The sequence below is a fragment of the Phalacrocorax carbo genome, chromosome 10, assembly GCF_963921805.1.
Source record: "Phalacrocorax carbo chromosome 10, bPhaCar2.1, whole genome shotgun sequence".
In the NCBI taxonomy this organism is placed as follows: domain Eukaryota; kingdom Metazoa; phylum Chordata; class Aves; order Suliformes; family Phalacrocoracidae; genus Phalacrocorax; species Phalacrocorax carbo.
Window position 1 is genome coordinate 9,862,958 of NC_087522.1, and position 19,773 is coordinate 9,882,730.

General features: G+C 46.8%; 1 protein-coding gene across 1 annotated transcript; it reads left to right on the top strand.

The window, feature by feature from the left end:
* Positions 1 to 9,812: 9,812 nt before the first annotated feature.
* On the top strand, positions 9,813 to 15,465 carry ITPRIPL2 (ITPRIP like 2). Its single transcript, XM_064461966.1, has 2 exons — positions 9,813 to 9,823; positions 13,169 to 15,465. The coding sequence occupies exons 1-2, from the start codon at positions 9,813 to 9,815 to the stop codon at positions 15,267 to 15,269; spliced, it is 2,112 nt and encodes a 703-aa protein (XP_064318036.1). The 3' UTR covers positions 15,270 to 15,465.
* The last annotated feature ends 4,308 nt before the right edge of the window (positions 15,466 to 19,773 follow it).

Below are 19,773 nucleotides of genomic sequence, written 5' to 3' on the forward strand. Positions count from 1 at the left end.
AGTTTTTGGTTTGAGGGCAGCTGCATAGTCAGAGGTTGCTAGCTGTGTATGCAAATGGCTAAAAGATTTAGTGGAGTGGAAAGCATTTGCTTCTAGGAGAAGACAGACATGCAATGTCAAAGCAGATGACTCAGTCCCATTGATCTTTGTTGCTACCTCTGGATTAAAGTAAATTTCCTCTTTAAACAGCAGCCTATGCCTAATTTAAAGCTGTCTCTCATCTTGCTGATTGTTTCCTCCCTCCTCAGGGGGCAGAGATGTGCTCCAGAGCTGGCATCCAGATTCTGAGGCAGGAAAACACACACAACTTGCTTTCCCCGGACTAGTGTTTGAATGCCAAAACACAGCGGAGCCTCTGCTCTTTGGGCATATCGTCCCAAGTTTCTGCACGCCAATGGCTGCGGGTCCCAAGGCAGGCGCAGCACAGTCCTCTCGGGAGTGACCCTATCGTGTCTAACAAATGTCTCTTCTCTACTAGCCCGTGTCATTCCTGTGAAAAAGGGGCTTTGCTTTAGGACTGGATTAAGAGAAGGCTGCCAGGTGCAAGTCTACTAGAGATGTAAATTTATGCTAAGCTCTAAGCCCAAGAGCAATGGGGATAATTGGATACTCCAGGCTAAACTTCCAAGGCTAAACTCCCGAGGCTTTACCAACTTGCCTGTGGCCACCTAGTAAGTCTGTGTCAGAAATACACTGGAAATACAATTTGAGAGAAGTTGAACCTCTTGTGTGTCTGCACTAATTGTACAGCGCTCCTGGTATCTGGTGAGAATGTGCAGACTTCGCTGCTTTTAAGTAGTTTTATCCAGCAAAAGAACAGCAGCAGGACTTAAAATCACAGGTGGGATTGTTCTGCAAGTATAGATTAATGGCTCAGTTCCAGCCCTGACCTGGAAAGCTAACTGCTAGTGACAGATGAGGTGCTGTCTTCCACATCTCATCTTGTCAGCCCTCATGGTCCTGATGTTGGCAGGAAAAATGCAATTTACTTGAAGACTTTGAAGGTGGCTGAAATGTTGTGATTTTTAAAAAAAAATATAACTGTCCACTTTTCAATTCCTCCCACCTAAATATTGCAGCCATACTTGCTAATGAGAAATAATTCTATTTCAATTTCAAGTGACACAAGTGCTATTGTTTACATGAAATGTGAGAATCTAGTAAGACATCAGGCATATGTTTAGAGGGATAATGCATGAGAAATCAGTTCTCTCTTCTCAGGGAGCTAAGCCTTGCAAAGGAAGATGACAGATACATGTGTTTATAGAGAGACTCTACAGCCGGTTGTATTCACTTATCATTTGTTATAAATGCAGAGACTTGCAGCACGAAGTACTAGTACAGCATAAGCTGGAATACATGTTCCTCTCCAACAGATGTGGCACCAACCCTAATGTTCACTAGATGTTTCAGGTTGGTGACCAGCAATAGGATTTATCCTGGTAAGCAGGTATGAGTAACGGTGAGCCTTCCTGTGGATTGCTGCCTAATCCATGAAAAAGTCCCAAATGGAGCAGGCCAAGTATGGCCTGGTCTCCAGCTTGCGTCACTGGCGACTCATAGCTTGGAACAGCTGTGGGCCTACATTGCTTGGATATGATGTTGCAGAAGTGTTGGGATAAAATGCTTACTTGAGGCTATTGCTTTGAAGTGACCTGTAGAGTGACCTGTTACTTCAATATTTCTTTCCAATTGACTCATCATTCTCCATAGACTTGGTATTCGAACAGAAATAACTCTTTTACCACTCACAGTGATAAAAGCACTGTGTCTTGTTTTCAGTGACTTTCTTATTAACAAGAAAATCCATGGTTATATTTTCCCCTCTTTTTATCCTCCCTGCATTTACCAAAATACATGTGATACTGATACAGCCTTTGTTTTCAGAAGAGGTGTTATAATATACCCTCCATATGTCACCTGGTACTGAGTACTTATTCCAGGCTGAGCTGTAGTGAGTTAAGAATAATCAGCAGAACTCTCTAATACATCTGTCTTTCTGATTTACTGGAAAAAAAAACAAACCAAACCAAAACCCCAAACATTTAACTTATGAAGTCTTACTGTCACAACCAAGAGAAACTAACAGAACAAATTAAGTACATAAGCTGCCTGTGTTAGGTATGAAAACATAGCAAGAGAAGTTTACAGAGGAGATTTCCTAGAGGATATTCACCCACATTATAAAATCACTGATAGATCTTACTGCATCTGGCAATTATTATGCTAAATGCTGTTCTTACTCAATGTTCACCCTGTTCATCTTAGGCAACACGTACTCATTCCTGAGCTCTCCCACATACCAGGATATTAATCTGCTTCTCATGTAAACAGTCAACAATCTGAAATTGCTACAACACACCATCATGGACTTGATTCAGCATCTGTCTTGCCTTCTTTTGGTTATTGTTAAGGATAAAGAATCCAAAATGGATCCGAGTCTGTTCAGTCGCTGGAGCTGGTCCTGTGCCCCTGCTTCTCTCCCCTTCATTTAGACTTGCACGCTGCGAAGTTTCAGAAGTTGTAGCCACCACCCATCTGTATTTGCCTTAAATCAAGAAACTTCTTAAATGGAGTTTGTGTGTTTCATTTTTCTTTGCTTTGCAGGGCGTAAGCAGGCTCTGATTTTTCTGTGGGCTTTACTTTCCTTGGCTTCTAAAATCATCTTATAAGGTGCTGCTGATTCAAAACATTAGGTCATTGGGGGAGTCCAGCTGTGCCCCTTTTCCAGCACTGCTCTGCTTCAGGGGGTTACAGAAAAAAATCGCACTCTTGTGCTGAAGGTAACAAATTACAAGTGCAAATATTATCACAACAATTGATTTTGATGGATGGATGGGTGAAAGTATCTATGCAAATGCACATCAGGGTGTGCCTCTATTAATACTACCTCTGTTGGACTGAGGGATGGGCAATGTGCCTTTTATACAGAGAGGGTGTTCACAGAGAGGAGAGCTGCTACGGCCCTGCTTGCAATCACCAACAATGAGCTGCGTTCAGGTGTCGAGTTCACTATGCCTGGGTAGGCGATGAGTAGATAGGTGGTGGCTGGAACGTGGCTGTAGATGGAGCCATTTACATTTAGGAGAGCTGGAAACACCATTTTGCTAGCCTTCGAGTCTGCTGGATGCTCTCTGCTGGCTCTCCTGGGATGCAGAGAGTGCACATGCATATTTGTGCCTTTCCTGGACTCAAAGCCTTCCAGCCCTTCTTGGTGAGCTGGGGACAAACAGTGTGTTCACACCACTGAGCAGGAGCTGGGTTTCTCTGAAGCAGTGGAGAGGTGGTTTCATGCTGTTATGATGACCCACAACGTGGCTGGAAGCCTGGAGAGGACAACCTGGCTGCCGTTGAGCTTCCACATACTGGACCACCGTGCCCTGTTCAGGTATATTTTGACCTGGATCGCTTCCCTTTGGTGATGGATGAAGATGGCCACTAAAACTATGTTATATTTGTTTGTACTCTTTTTTTTGTTCCCCCTCTCCTTTCTTTGATCAATGAGCAGGTTGTAAATGGACTTGTGGGCTGGCTGTTTGGGAGATACCTATCTTTTGTACAAATACCTGCCTTCGATATATCTTATGTTATTATTTATTTAGTCATCTAATCAGGAAGCTATATCAGTGCTGTAGCATATATGCAGCTGTATGCACAGCACAAACTAAAAATGACAGAGGATATTGGAGGCAAATGGTGTCCAAGAAGCCTACTCATTCAAAATTGCCCATTTAAAGTATTTAGTGAAGGGCTTCAGGTTAGATAAATGTCCAAAAGTCTATGAAAGATTTAAACAAGGGAAATAAATCCAATGAAGCATTCAATCATCATGAGTAATTAATTGTATTCTAATATGTTTAGGAGTGATATTTAAAATATATTTCCTAGGCTTATAGCTCATAAACCTGATAAAAAAACTGATCTAGAAGGAGGATATATTATTTATTCTAGAGCGAAAGCCTGGTGCCGAAATTGTGTGAACAGAAATCTCTTAGTGAGTTCAGATGCAACTCTTGGTATTTCATACTTCTGAAATGACTAAAAGCCTTCCTGCAGAGATCAGTTGTTAAAGCTCCTGTCAGATCAGATCCCAGAAAACCTGTAACCACAGAGGAGCAAAAGGTATGGAAATTTCAAGTGTGTAACTTTCAATATCAAAGTGCGCTCAGAGAGAGCTTGAAATTTGTTCAGCCCAAGGCATCTCTCCCTGAGCCTCTGTCATCTGTCACGCTGTGGCAGCAGACAGCAGCAAGATGGGAGGGGAATAACGCATTCATATGAGGACAATGTTGTGTCATTTAAAGAGCTGCAATCTGAGCAGAAGTCTTGGTTTTGGGTGGGTAAATGGTCCTTTTTATTTTTCACTTCAAGCTTTTCATTCTTCGGCCACCGTGGATATCTGTTTTTTCTGCTACCATGAGGATCAGCAAATTATTGCGAGGGTGGCTGGTGACATCTCCACTCTGGAGTGCCACATCCATGGTCCCTAATGTGATGCTGCAAAGGTGTCTGAGTCCGTTTCACTTTAACACATGTGGTCTTTCACTGCTCCATGCTTTCTCCAACATTTATGCCCTCCTTCTTTTCCATTCAGAGAGTACCCAGACATAAAGATCCCAGAGGCACTGGTGATCCTGCTGTTAGGGAAGGTAGTGGTTTTGGGCACTGCAGCATGAGCCTGATGCCGATGGGAAGCTGTCTGCAGGGAGCCAAACAGGCCTCATGTCAGTGGAGGTCAGGTACAGCCAGGGAGGACATCTCAGCATCCTCCTTACTCCTCTGGAAGGTGGCCTTGTGTCCCACCTGCAAAACCTCCTGCTAGTTTCTCTGAGCACTGTAAAAGCCCCCAGAGATCGATCCATTCCCTTGCAATAGCAGGACCTCAGCCAGGTCATGGACATGTCCCTTCCCACCGCTGCCAAGACAGAGGAAAACCAACCTTTTGCATTCACTGTTCTCCTCCCCTGTTTGCAGGTACCACTTCAGAGACGGCAAAGGGAACAGGAGACAGAACATGTTCCTGGAGGTAAAGTAAGAAATAAAATGCAGCCGTGAACCTGCTTGTTGTAAAGGCAGTTCGGGCTTGACCTCAGTCTCCCTTAGGTGAGCCTGTGCAGTTCCTGTTTCAGTGGGTTTGCTTTGCATTGTACCTCTGTGAGTTGAGAAGGATGACTCATACTTTACAGTTCCAGGGAGCAAATATGATGCCTTCTGTATCGTAAATGAAAAAATAGATTTAAATTTAATTAGGTAGGACATGAAAGATGATCCTACGTCTGTTCAAGGGGTCGGTACTGTAATAATAAGGAAACCTGTGACAACGGATGTAAAAATAGCTGTCACTTAATGAGCTCATCTGACTGGCCTTAAACAAAGAGAGGTATATGCTGCACTTGCTGTCTTGCTAATGAAGTAATTGTGTTGCTTTGCATCGATCTGTGGAATGTTTAATCTTAGTTAAAGGGACGAAGCCTGAGGAATCAGTGCAGAGGGATGTTGGGAGAAGATCAGGTTTAGCCTTCCTGGCGGGATTTCAGGCTCCAGCGCTGTAATGCTGGTCCCCTCACAGGGCAGCTGAGCAGGTAAAAAATTTCCCTTGAAGGAGGAAGATTATATGAGTGAGGCTGATTTTTTTAGGCATGATTTAAACAACTGCACGTGCAGACATTTCCTATACAAGGCATTGTGCTGCAAGGTTTTAATTTCAACTGATGGTGAGCAGTGCCCACAGCATCCCCCTGGCATCTTTCCACCCAGATCGGGTGAGCCAGAGCAGTGCAGAGAACACTACCCTGCATGGGCTGGTGTCACTGGGGTGGCACTTCCTGACAGAGATGCTACCAGCTGGGGATTGCTGCCAGGCTCCCTGTGCAGGTGTGGGGTGAAACCTCCCTGAGCCCAAGGACCTCTGCTACAGTCCCTCTGGGAGTGCAGGGGTGAGAAACAGCACTGGCTTAGGCCTTTTTAGCAGTTTTGGGTTGCTTTTCCTTCTCCACAGGCCACTTTCCTTTTAAGCCATTAGCTTTTCTCCTCTCTGTCCTTGATGGGATGAAGTAAGGGTCTAGGGCAACACTTCCTAGAGCTACCGCTGCCCTCCAGCCCCACAGAATGGGTGCTGTGAGCCAGAGCATCAGCTTTTCCCACCCTAATTACCAAGTGCCGATAACCCAGTTTCCCTGGACTGATCCTCCCTCACTCAGGTTTCCTCCTACACTGTTTTTTTCCCTCCTTTTCCCTGGGTGGGTGATCCAGCCCAGGCTCATCAAGAGGAGTGTCAGCCAAGCCGGGATCATCTCATTATTTGAGGCTGTAAGCCGATAACAGAGCTTTTCCCCTGTTGTGTGCTCGCTTTTGATTCTGCATGCTGTATCTCATCGCTTCGTGCCGAAGCTTCACCTTTGCAGCTCACTGCTGCAGGCTGTTTGTCAGGCACAAAGCCCCTTCCCTAATTTTGTGGCAAGCTTAGGGGTACACAAGCCCAAAGCTGAAAGACATGGAGGCCAGGCAGGCTCATGGCTGGGACCTGGTAACAAGAGTCACTGGAGGGGAGGCAGCTGCTGCCGCTCTGCTCCTCTTTAAAAGCCATCAGTGACACAGACACAGCACTGCTGAAACCAGCGGAAAGCTGTGGAATGAGCCCACAGTCTCTCTTCTAACTCCCTTGCACTGGTTTATGAAAAACAAAAGCTTTTTTATTTTTGTTGTCGTGGTTAAGATGATATGTATCACTGAGGAGCCGTTTTCATTGTGTGACTCGAGACTCTCTCCCAGCATAAATTCACAAATGCTGGTAGATGGGATTTATACGTGTCATGGTGAAGGCGAGGGAAGTTTTAACCTGCTTTGTGAAAAGTTGTATTTTTAAAGTTAAAAAAGAACAGGTGATTCTCTGAGCAGCTGATGCGGTTTTGGCTTTATTGCTCTCAAGTGGAATGAGATGGCCATGCAGTGCCAATGTCCCGCCACAGCCTGAGGACCTTAACAGGATCTTTCATGTATGAAATTGCATACATTAACGCTTTGGACCTCCGCTCTCCTTCCCAATGGGCAATTTCAACCAAATTGATTGCAAAGTTATTTGGAAGGGGAGTGCTGGACAAGCAGCATATCTTTCTAGGGAAGCAAAGCGAAAAGCGTGTTTCAATAATGTGAACAATAAATAGCAAGTTGAAACCTGTGTTAAATTCTCTTTCCGACATCCTCTCTTTGCCAGCAAACAAGCACTAAAGATTCAGACCTATTTAAAATGGTCCAATCTTGCTAAATTGATTTTAAAATAAATCAAATGGCTCAATAACTCCAAACAGGTATAATGAAACTATTACAGTCCTCATTTAAATCAATCTGCTTTAATCAGCAAATTAGGGCTCAGCTATGCAATAAGTTTTTATTAGTTTAGCAAGTTATGGTGCAAACACATGTTTAAGTGACTTACCATTAATTAAGCTAAACCATTTTGGTCAGTGATTAAATTTACATTTGAACACACATGTCCAGGTTTAATTAGATTGGTATTAAACTGTTTTTTGTTAAACTAGTTTAACACAAGCACATGATGCAAGATGCACATGATGCTTTTCAAACCTGGGAGTTACCTGGCTCCATCTTGGGTGTCCTCAGACCCCGAAGCTCTGCTGAGCCCTAGGGGTGGGAGGGAAGGGCTGAGCAGGCTCCTGCGCCCTGGGGACTGCCCTGCATGGGGAGGGTGACACGCCGGAGCCTTGTCCTGCCACCTGAGCTCTTGGATAAGAGCCTCAACTGCAGTAGGTAAGGCATGGCCACAGGATTGATTTTTGGCAGTGTACTCCAGCAGGGTGCTGGGAGCACCAGCAGAGCATTGTAACCTCCTCCACTGCCCTGGGAGAGTTAGCAGGGCTTGTTGGCTGGAGCATTGAAATATAGCACTGGAAGATACACATCACCATGAGCGGTGCTGTTCATATGTGGATCACATCAAATACTGAACTTAAAGAGCAAGTACAAGACTTACAATCTTGACTTGGAGAGTTTTCATGTTTCCATTTTCAAGGTAAGAAATATTTCTGATGGGAATACCTAAGGGAATTTCCATTCACACTTAACTGCTGATTCCCCTTTCATATGATGGTTTTATACTTGCACTCCCCTTGCTGAAAGATGTTTCCCTTCCGTGACGCTGTAGTTGGCTTTCTTCACCGTATCGGCAACCTCAGCTTTCTGGAGGACATGTGACAGCAGTCTCCATGCTCACAGCTTGTCAGACGGAGCTCAGCGTCCCGACTGACACTAATGTAGATAGGCTGGGGTTTTTGTTCCTGTTTCATTGCTTAGCTGGAAACATATAGGCATGGCTTCCTGAATGCCAGTGTATTGGGTAAGTATAAACAACCTGCTCACACAAGTTTCTATGCAAAAAAAACCCTTGAGGGTTTTCAAACAGTATGGGACAAGCTGGAGATGAGCCAGCTGATGCTGGTACTGTTCACCAGCATAGAGCTGGGGTATTTCTGCCTGTGGTAAGGACAGCATTGGCCAAGAGATTGCTGTATGAATTGCTCAGGAAGCCATCCTTCTACAGCAAGGAAATCCTGTATTGGCCTATACGTGGTTTATAGCAGTCAGGTCTACTTGCAGGCCTTCTGATTAAGGAGTGTTACACTCTGCTGATAGCTAGTGACCAAACAGACCGGCAGAGGTGGCAAGAACATCCTGCACGTGAAGGATGTTTATTTTGATCATGGCATCTCCCTTGTTGGACCAGGCAGTGGGCTGGGGGAGGAGGTGTGCTAGCAACTTTGCTTTAAGAGGAAATTCTTAGAAGTGTAATGATTGGGGCATGAAGTCAAGGGACCAATCTTCCAGACTTGTATTTTTTTTTGCAATCAATTATTGTACTTTTCTGCTATAGACTGTTAATAGTGCATTATAATAAGTTGGAGGTATAACCCACTCGCTGAAGAAGAGCAGCTGTACATCACCAGCGCAGGTAGGGATCCCCATATATTTCGTTCTGCACCTGCAATAGGCTACGTGCCTCACTGGGGCAGATACCGAGCTAGGATAGCTGGTAGGAGGTCTAAGGCTTGTGTCTCAGGTACCAGCACCAGTCAAATGTCATCACCTGGGCCTTCTGTCTTTCTGCCACTTTCTTCTACCTACTCAGACGGTGAGCTTGCAGGTGTAGACTGTTCTTCCTGTGTCTCAGACAGCATCTGGCATACTGTAGCATTAACAGATCAGTTACACAGATGTATGCAGTACTGCTAACTCTGGAGAAACTTTATATATATATTACCCAACACTTCCTTTTACCTCTGCAGATCTCCAGAGATATCATGCAGATTGTATATACTGGGATATCTATTTTTAGCTCAGACTGGTATGTGAATAAGTGTAACATTATTCCTTATTTAATGAACAGGATATCCTGGATATGGGACATTCTGAAGTGAGTGTTTAGATAACATCTATTTAAACAACGGATGATTTAAACAATGGTAGTAAAAACTGACATTGTGAATTCTCTCTGGTCCTGATTTTGAGGTCATGGTTATTTATGTACACCCTATTATTTTTCTGGAGTACACAATTGCTATTAAAAACCTCATAAACTTTTTTTTTTTTAATACAGGAACAAGAACATCACTGCTTAAGCAAAAAATGAGGAGCATCAGCATTACAACTTGCGAGCAGTGGAGTTTATAGATATTTTAATCTAAACAAATGAGCTGCTACTTCTTTGGGAGACACGGAAAGAGGAAAACAAATCTGATAGCCACCACAGAAGTAAATGCATTCCATGTGGTCCAACTCCTGGGAAGTGGTGGAAGACGATGCAGGAGAGGTGAGTCACATCACTGCGACTTGTTCTCAAGTTCAATATATTCTTGTTAATAGAAGTGACAAGAGGAGCAAAGTTCCCCAGAAAAGATAAAATGGTTTGTTTCTTTTCTTCTGTGATGGGTTGTAAAATGCAAACTATGGATAAGCTGTGATAATGTGGATGAACTGTATCCATTGCAAAGTGAATACAGCCCCTGTAGTGTAATTTCAGCAGAACTGGAACGATGGGTAATGAGGAATGATGTTTGTTGCTATTTGGTAACTGACAGCAGTTTTGTGTTTATGACCACTTCAGTTCTGATGCAGCATCCATCAAATGCCCTTAGCTTGTGCAAGCAGATGGACGGAGGGGCTCTCAAATCAGCTGTTTCCAAGTAAGGTCCAGATAGTAAAGCTGTGCACCTCTGTGAAGTCTCCCACCTCTGACATATTCTGTGTTTTGCCCAGAGACCCAGCCTATGCTCAGGGAGCAGTGAAGCAGCCGGGCTTCCAGAAAACAGGCCATTAGCCACCTTTTATCAGCCCCAGGCTTGCCACTGGCTGAGGAGGTAAGGACTAGCTGACAATTTAAACAGCAGTAGTAAAAAATCAGCGTTGTGGACTCTGGTCCTGATTTTGAGGTCACGGTTATTAGCGTACAACCTGTTATTCTGCAGCTTGAGTGAGCCTGCACCAGCACCATCTGACACGTGTACAAGCATGTGCTGAGCCAGTGTTTGCACTGGCAGGTCTGGTGTGGCTGGTCGCACGCTTTCTGCCAGCTGGCCCCTGGGCTTGTCCCGCTGGCTGGGGTGACATCTGCATTTTCTCCAGCCTGCGGGGCCCATGGCTGGCTGGGAGGCTGCAGCCATTCCCTTGTACACAGGTCCCACAGTGATAATCATGATGCTAAGCTCTAGGTCACCCCATGGGCAGCAGCTGCCTGACAGGCACGAAGGGCTGTGCCAGCTCCTGCAGATGTAGCTGTCTGTCTCCTAAGCGTGGATGGTGCAGCTAATTAAATCAACCCTGCATGAAAAGAGAGTGCAGACTGTCTTGAAAAATCAGTACGCCTATAGCAAGACCTGAAGGCATGTGAAATCTGCTGGTCTTGAAGGTGTAAAAAAACCATCACAGGCTAGCAAAAATCAAACGTATGGGCCAATGGGTTCATACAGTTCAATGGTGTTTTTCAATAAAATATCTTGAAGGATGGGTTTCACACCAGCACAGCTGTGCTTTTTAAACATTTTTGGTTTTGGGGGGTACAGAACAAAGTGTTTGAAGTGAGGGGTCCCAGGCAATAAGCAGCATGATGAATGTTTTTGTCCTCTTATCAGGCTTTGTGAATAAATACAGGAAAACATGAAACAAGGAGTAGGGAAGAAAGATGCTTTTCACTTCCTGGTTGTTTTCAAAGATGTGGCTGTTGTGGAATGACATTTCTGAGTAGCAAGGCTGTGGCTTCAGCTGTCCCACAGCTGGCAGAAAACATGCTCTTGGTTATGGGGCATGGAACATTATGCTGTTTAAGATGTTATAAAATTGCCTATGGTTTCTTAACTTTACATCTGCTTTATTTTTAATTAAAAAAACCCCAACCTCCTCATTATAACTCCAAGGGTCAGTGTTGGAGTGGTTAGGACATCTCTCTGTAGCTCTCACCTTCTTGGCTCTCCCTCTGGTTTGGTTGCCTGTGAATTAATTCAGGCTGCTTGACCTTGGTTACCTAGTTTGACTTTGAGTGCAGCATCTTGGCTATAAAACATAAGCTTCTCTCTGTGAAGTATGATTTTTATGTACTTAAAGTCATGTTTTGTTTCACGTAAAGATGAATTACATAACCACACATTTATACAGCCTATTTCTTGCACTTGGTTGTTTGACCTGCTCCTTGTTACAGCATTTTCAGCTTGCTGGGTTCAGCTTCTTGTATTCAAGCACTGCTCCTCCACCTTCATGGGGCCACCCATGACACTGTGCAGATGCAGCAAGTTGCAGTGATGCAGTAATAACTTGATCACCTGAAATTAAACCACAACAGAATGCTTATACAGATGCTCCTTAAACTTCAGCAAACAGCTTCAAAACTAGTAAACATTTATTAAACAAACAGAAGCCGAGGATGATGATCCTGTCCCCATCAACATCTGAGACAGAGCTAACACACTTCCAGCAAAACACATGTTTAAAATTGATCTCAAGTATCTCTACAGAAAGTGGAGAGGATGAATTCTAGAAAGAAAATAAGAGCAATACACAGTCCAGTCAAGAAATGCTGTGACAGGAAAATGCTATATAAAGAAGTCCTGTCCTAAGCAAGAAAAACATCAGACCACCTTGGTGACTGGATCTCTGTGTTAATATGTGGCACAGTTTTCCAGTTCTTTAAATTTGAAATGCTGCCATCACATCTTTAGGTAATTGGAATATCCATAGACTTGCAGGAGCTTGAGATGCTCATTCCTCAGGTTTAATCATCATCACCATTGTAGAGGACTCTTCAAGCTATGACTAGTTGGGACACAAAGACACATCCAGAAATACAGCTCAGCTACAGTGGGGATGGCACAGCCCGAGAGGGAGACATCATATGACAGACGAGGAAAGGTAGGTCCTAATGACCTCTTCAGACCTGCAGTGCCCTGAAGGAGAAGTTTGGTGAAGAAGTCTTACTAGCAGACAAGTCCCAGTGATTTCTATGGAATTTAATGCAACTACTCAACTCTACAGGAGTGCCTGGAGGCTTTGCACATGCAGTGATGTTTTTGTGCCTCTCTTCTGACTTGAGTGTTTGGCTTTGCTGTTTGCAGCCTTGGGATGACACTCGAGACAGCCCTGTGTGCATATTTCTGTGGGATCCCAAATTCTTCCATTTGGGTCATGCTGAGGGTGATGCCATGGGCAGAAGTGCTGTGACAGTTGCAGTTAACCACAGCAGGCCTGGCATCATAGCGGCTGTCATACAACAGGCAAGGCCCAAAGTCTGTGTGCAACAAATTAGTAACTTCTCCCTGGGTTATTTCTTCCCTTTTAGCTTGTCATTGTCTGAATAATTTGGGCATAAGGTAAAAAACTCAGGTGTTTCCATGATTTGACTGCAAGCAGTGGTTAGTATGGCAGCAGGCTGTGCACACCCTGGTGAATTAACAGTGATGACTTCATAGTCCCTTTGGCACTAAGACCCTCAGGCAGAACTGTGAAGGGGAGAGATGTCCCTGCATATCTTTGAGGGAAAACGTGCAACATGGAGCTTGTGACACGGTGCCACTGTCCAGGCTGGAGCACCCCTCAAGGCCACAGCCCTCTCCCTGACACAGAAACACTCGGTTTTATGCCAATAAAACCCTGCGGTATCCTGTTGCAGCGAGGGGGTGCATGGAAACGTGTGGTTGGTGCCCACAGAGCAGCTGACGCTCTGCTTTGGGGGCCAGCGCGGGCAGGCCGCTGTGAGGGACCCGGCGCGAGGGGCAGAGGGGCTCTGTCCGCGGGGAAGGGGCCGCCCGGGCTGTGGGGGGCCCGCGGCAGGGCCGGGGCTCCGCGGGCGCCGTTCTGCCCCGAGGCGCGCCGGGGCTCGGCCGCGCTCCCTCGGCGCGGCGGCGGCGGCGGGAAGGAGCGGGCGGCGCCGCTCCCCGCCCCGCGGGCGGCCCCGGGCCGGCCGGGCAGACAACGCCCCCGGCCCTCACGCCGCGGCCGGGCCCGCCGCCCGTGGCATTTCCTCTGAGCTCACTCGGCGGCTGACGCGGCACCGCTTCCCTCGGAAGGGGAAGGCTCGCAGCGGAGCGGCGGCGGCAGGCAGGGCGCGGGGCTGCGCGGTGACCGCCGTGTCGGCGGCGGCTGGGCGGGGGGCAGCGGCGCGGCCCGCGCTGGGGGCGGCCGGGGCGGAGGAGGGGGGCGGCGGGGGCGGGCGCTCCCCGCCCGCGGGGCCGGGCGGCGGCCACCCCCATGGCCCGAGCCCCCGCCGCGCCGTGCCCGTCTACACTCTCAACTTGCGGGTCTTCTGGCCGCTGGTGACCGGCCTCTGCACCGCTCTCCTCTGCCTCTACCAGGCCTTGCGGGGCGGCGCGGCCGGGGAGGGTGCGGCGGAGGCGGGCTCCGTCCCGCTCCTCAAGGGCTCGGCGCTGTTGCTGCTGGGCTGCCTGCTGGCCCGCTGCTGCGGCGCGGCGGGCGGCGGCCCCAGGCCCGGCGGGGGGCGGGCGGCGGCGGCGGCAGCGGAATCACGGCGCAGTGTCCTGGAGAACTTCTACGCGCGGCAGCTGCGGCTCTCGCCCCATGTGCTGGGGCACAGCAAGGCGCACGTCGGGCGCGTCGTGGCCGAGCTAGTGCGCGCCGCCAAGGCGCAGGGGCTGCAGCCCGGCCCGCTGGCCCTCAGCCTGCGCGGCGACTTCGTGCGCATCGGCAGCGCCTACGAGCAGCACAAGGTGCGCAGCCCCGACTGCTTCGACATCCTGGTGCCTCTGCGGCTGCCGCCCCACCTGGAGCCCGAGCCGCGCAGCGCCGGCGGGCTGGGGCCGGGCGGCGGGCTGGGGCCGCACGGCGCCTTCCTCTGTGGGCTGCGGGTGAGGGCGGGCTGGCCGCGCCGTTGCCGGCCCTTCGCTGAGGGCTTCTGCGTGGAGCTGCAGGGCCGCAGCCACCTCTCCTCGGGGCTGGTGCTGCGCTGGTTCCAGGGCCACCTGCAGCGGTGCCTCGGTGCCGTGCGGTACCGGCTGCAGGAGCGCTGCCGCATCAGCCTCTCGGCCTGCCCCGGGCGCCCGCCCACGCTGCACATCTTGCCCTGCTCCGACTACGTCTGCTGTCACATATCCATGGCCGTGCGCCTCATCCCTGCCATCCCTCTCGGCGACGCGGTCTACCTTACAGCCCTGCCGCCCCAGGGCCCACAGGCACCCCCGGCCCCCGAGGCCCTTTGGGGCCTCAACGCCTCGCGGCAGGAGCAGCGGCTGCTGAGCTGGCTGAAGGAGCAGGCCCCGGCCTCCTCCTGCCACCTCAAGTGCCTGCAGATCCTCAAGGGCCTGCGGGACCTCCGCGGGCAGGGCCTGGAGGAGCCCTTCTGCTCCCAGTGGGGCCGGGTGCTCTCCTCCTACGTGCTCAAGACGGCCCTCTTCTCACTGCTGCTGCAGGGCCCCTTGGAGGCCTGGGACGCGCGGTTCCTGGTGGATCGGCTGGAGGACCTAGTGCTGTACCTCAGGGACTGCCTCCGCAAGCAGGTGCTGATGCATTTCTTCCTGGGCAATGCCAGCCTCCCCGAGGCCGTGGCGCTGCCCCGGTTCCTCAAGGAAGCCACCCCTGTGAACTTGCTTGCCGCCTTCGATGGGCCCACACTGGACCTGGCTGCCTTCCAGCTGATCAACACCTGGATCCAGGCTCCACACATCATCAGGATGTACAGCAGCCCCCGATACTTGCGACCAGCACTCACCCCGTGCCGGCACGTCACCGAGGCCAGGCAGGAGCCGCCAGGAGAGTGAGCCGGTGACTGGGTGAACCAGCATCGCCCATGGACCCTATGGGGCAGCGCGCGTGCTCCCAGCCTGCTGGTCCTTCAAGAGCCTGAATCTGCCTGAGGAAGGTGGGATCAGTTTAAATGTGGTTCTGTGGTTTTGTCCCTGACCTGGGAAATCTAGGAAACCAGAGGCCAAGACTTAATGAAATGGTGATTCTTGTTTTTTAATCTCATTGTTTGTTCATGGGAAAATTGTGAAATTCTGGGGAAATGCCTTAGTTGAGAAGCGTTACGTTCAGTTGGCTGTTTGCAAACCTAACTTTAACAGGCTCAGACTGACATTTCTGGAAATCCATATTAACCTGTTGTCTTAGTGGCAAAATTGACCTATTTCTGAGATTTGCTTTTTATTTTATAAAATCAATTTGGGATTTAAAAATCCTGTAAGTGCAAACGACCCCACCCCCTGATGTACCAAGATGCTCTTAAAATGTGATGAGCACTGGAGCATGAGTGTTGATCACAGTTTGAAATGCTCAATGACATGCTTTAAATTTCCTGTGTAATCAAATACATTGTGCTGAATAGAAACAATACACGTTAATGTGAAATTGAGGGAAGAAGAGAAACCTCTCCAACAACAGTACAAAGAATCTAGTTGCATGTTTCTGTGTTCAAGTGAAGGCTATACTGAAGGATTGAAATATAGGTAAAAGGAAACAAATAGCACTTTATTTTCACCAAGGCCTTTTTAGGATAATTGGCTGCACTAAATACTTGTTATGGAGGAGGCATTAATATTTTGTTAAAGGGGTGATATTTGAATCATCCTGAGGAAAACTTTCTTTTAAGGAAATACTTTGAGGTTTGTTTGTTCTTGTTGAGATTTATTAATTTTTTTTACAGCTTTGAATATTATTTTCTTAGAATTTGCTTTACCTCAAGGACCAACAACAAAACTAAGAAATTCTGGGGGTTTGGTGGGCTTTTTTTGGGGGGTGGGTTTTTTTTGGGGGTGTGGGGGGGGAGGGGTTCGTTGTATGTGTGTGTTTGTTTTTTAACAAACCTTAAACCAGTCCAAATCTCAGTGCTGTAAGCTGACTGCTGTGCCCTCCTGCTCTCCAGTAGTTTGGTGGAGTTTTCAGATGACTGCCTAACCAGTTGTCTGATCATGGCAGTGTTTTGACCAAATAACCTGATGGGATTTTCTAGTACTGTGCTATAGCGGATTGTTACCTTATTGCATCGAGGAGGAAGTGAAATATTTCAGGGTACTTCAGAATTATTTAGCACTAATTCATGGTACAGTGGCAGTCTTAGGGTATGGATTCTGGTGTCCTCTAGCTATGGACATCAGCCAGGTAATTTCCACTTCTTTCCTGGTTACATCCCAGTCGCTGGCATAACCTGGGGAGCTGTAACACAGCCAGCTCTGAAAGTGTCCTTAGCTCCCGGTGCAGGTACCTGGGGTATGGGAACCTGGTGTGTCACAGTGTGTCAGCAAATTCAGAATTTCAAATCCTTCCTTTACTGGGTCACCTGCTCAAGATGTGTAGTACCCAAAATGTGTTGCTGAGTTGCTGAGCGTGTGCCTTATTACCCACTGTACTGTGTCCTAGGTGAGCAGTCTGAAATGAATTATAAATGACCAAGTGTAACTTCAGGGAAGCTTTAGGATAACCTGAAGTTACTAATATACTCCTCCACTTCCTGACGTACACAGAGATACCGGTGTGCTTTATTCACAGTTCTACACATCAGAGCACAGAACAAACATTTTTGAAATCTATGAAGCTTTATAAAAATGTATTTTTCTAAATGGAAACACTCCCTAGGCAGATGTTTGCTTACTTCTATTTTTTTTAACTGCTCTTGCAGTCTTATTTTCAGGTAATTATAGCCTAGGTCACACCCGCAAGTTGGGTTATTTTTATATATGAAGCACTGTGCTTCCTTCTACAAATACAAATAGGGTATTTATAGGTAGTATTGATCAAATGTTCTTTGCACATGGTATTTAAGGCTAAGTGAGCTACCTTGGTGTTTTGATTTTTTTTTTTAGTAGTGGACCATGATATGTACTATTTTTGCAGATTTGTATTACTTGGTATTTGAAATTAAATGCCGTTCTGCAATCAATTCCATTGTATCTTTTGCCCAAAGAAGGACTAGATGACCAGCCCAGGGTGTTGTGGCTGCCTGAACTCATGAAATAAAAACCCTTTAGCGGTTAATTCTGGCATCATAACCACTTCAGTCAGCTGTCGGTGTGGTTACAACACTGCATCCCTGTCTCTGAAACAGGATGCATGTTTGGTGTGTATTTAGTATTGCTGCAACACATGGAAATCTGTAATAGACTTGGTAAGGACTTTCTCACTAAGATGTAGTAATGCCAGGAAAAGACAGTTGCATCAGGAAATGGATGACAAGGAGATAGTGGAGAATATAAATAGTTCAGAAAATGAAAGTAGGGATGAGGGTGAGTGAGAATGATGGTAAACTCTCAGTGAAGGTACACTGCAAACAATCCAAAGGACATGGGGTTAAAATTGGAGGAGAGCTATTGAAAGGAAGGCAGATCTGGAGTGTAGGGAAAAGAGACTTAAGTGGGTTTTACTTTGACAGTATTTCCAAAGTGGTTGAATCCATCAGGGCTGAACAGCGAGGTAAACCCTCAGCTTATTAGCCCTGTAGGCAGATCTTCAGTGTGAGTTCTTGCTCGGCAAGCCACTTTTGAGTTTGTGATGGCTGGTGATGGGAGAAAGTATATGCATTTGCTTTAACCTTAGGCTTGGGCAAGCTTTCTAGAGGAGAAGGGGCTTCCTGCCAGTAAGGCAACGTACATGCAGTTGGTGGGAGGTCTGAGAAAATCTTAGACTACCTTGTGGCTCTGGTGTACAACTGAGGTATTAAGAGTATTTTCTTTATCTTACATAAAGCATGTATTCATTAATATGATTGACAATAGGAGCTGGTAAAAGTTGGGTTCTGTCACGGTATTCATCTTACTCCACAACAAATGTGACAGCACTGGTACCTGCAGCGTCCTGGGGCTACTATGGGGCCTTATCTGCAAGGAGGTGTACAGAGAACTTGGCCTGCATGAGTAATCCCATGGGCCGTTTTCCTTCTTCTCCCAACCCATGGGTCTGTACACTGAACAAGGTTGTGAATATGTATTAGTTAAGGTTGTAACTGTTATAAAGTACCATAGATTCAGCATGGTTGCCTCTGTGTGTGTGGACTAAAACACAAACACAGAAGAAATGTTGTGTTATTTAGCTCTAATGTGTGTTCTTGGTTCTCTTTATCTGCAACCTAATTTTGCAAAGACTGTGTGCAAATGAAGTTTTTATTGAACATTAATTGGGAAGAGGAATCATACCTGCAAGAGAATTAAGTTTATTTACAGTAGTGAAATGCATACATGTGACTTCATTTTGTATTGAAAAATGCTTTGTATTTCTCAGACATCATTATTTCTTATCTGACTAATATCTCAAAAACATTCCTCTTTTGATTTTGAATCTCTGCCGAGTAATGTAAATTTTAAGTGTCTGTTTGCAATGGACATTCTTGGTACAACTATTTTTGCTGGTTAATAATCAGACCAAAGATTAAACTGAAGTGTTCAGCTGCTATTTTTTTTTTTAAAGTGTTTATAGGCTCAAAGTGTCAGCCCATTTTAATGAAACGTTTATAAATTCATTTCCTATTTAATACCAAAATACATTTGCACTTTTATTGTTTCCATAAAAAGTTGGTGGTTTTGCTTTATTACTTCACTGTAGTAATAAACGGCTGTTTTAAAGCGTCTATGCCTCAAGATTTAAATTCCTTGTTATCTTTTTAAAGTAAAGGCTACCTGCAGCCACAAAACTCTGATTGGCAGGTTTATGTGCTCTTCAAGAAGAGACTACTAAAGTGGCAAAACCATGGGAAAGCAGGAAGTCCACGCCTTGGGAAGTTGTGCAGAGGGGTACGGGAGGAGAGCCAGGAGAGAGACTAGAGCACGGCTGGCACCGTCTGTGGTGTTGCTGACTTTTGAAATGGAGTATGTTGGGATTTGTGGCTGTGTCACTTAGAGGTTAAGGAGGCATCAGTTCTTGTTCCTCTGGCTCCAGTTTCAGGTTGCTGCATAAAAATCTGCATTTTCTGGTGTTTAATGAAGAGCTAGGACTTCATCTTCATTTCACAGTATCCATGTGAGCCTTTCAGTGTGGCATGTACAGACACGCCTCCGTTCCAAATCGTGTAGGTCGTGCTGTATTAAATATGGAAAAAGTCCAGCTGAAGCCAGCAGGAGTTTTGTGGATTGGCCAGCAAGTTACCTGTCCTTTATTAGTCTTTGGTAAGATGCCAGAACTATATTCTCATGGCTTGTGCTCATGTTCCCTTTTAAAGAATGAAATAACAGCAAGTCCCCTTTGCTTTTTAATCATTAAATCAAAGCTAGGCTGACTATCTCCAGGTCGTTGGGTGCCTGCCTCTTACCTTGCAGGGAGTAGCTTCTGTAAGAGGGGCAG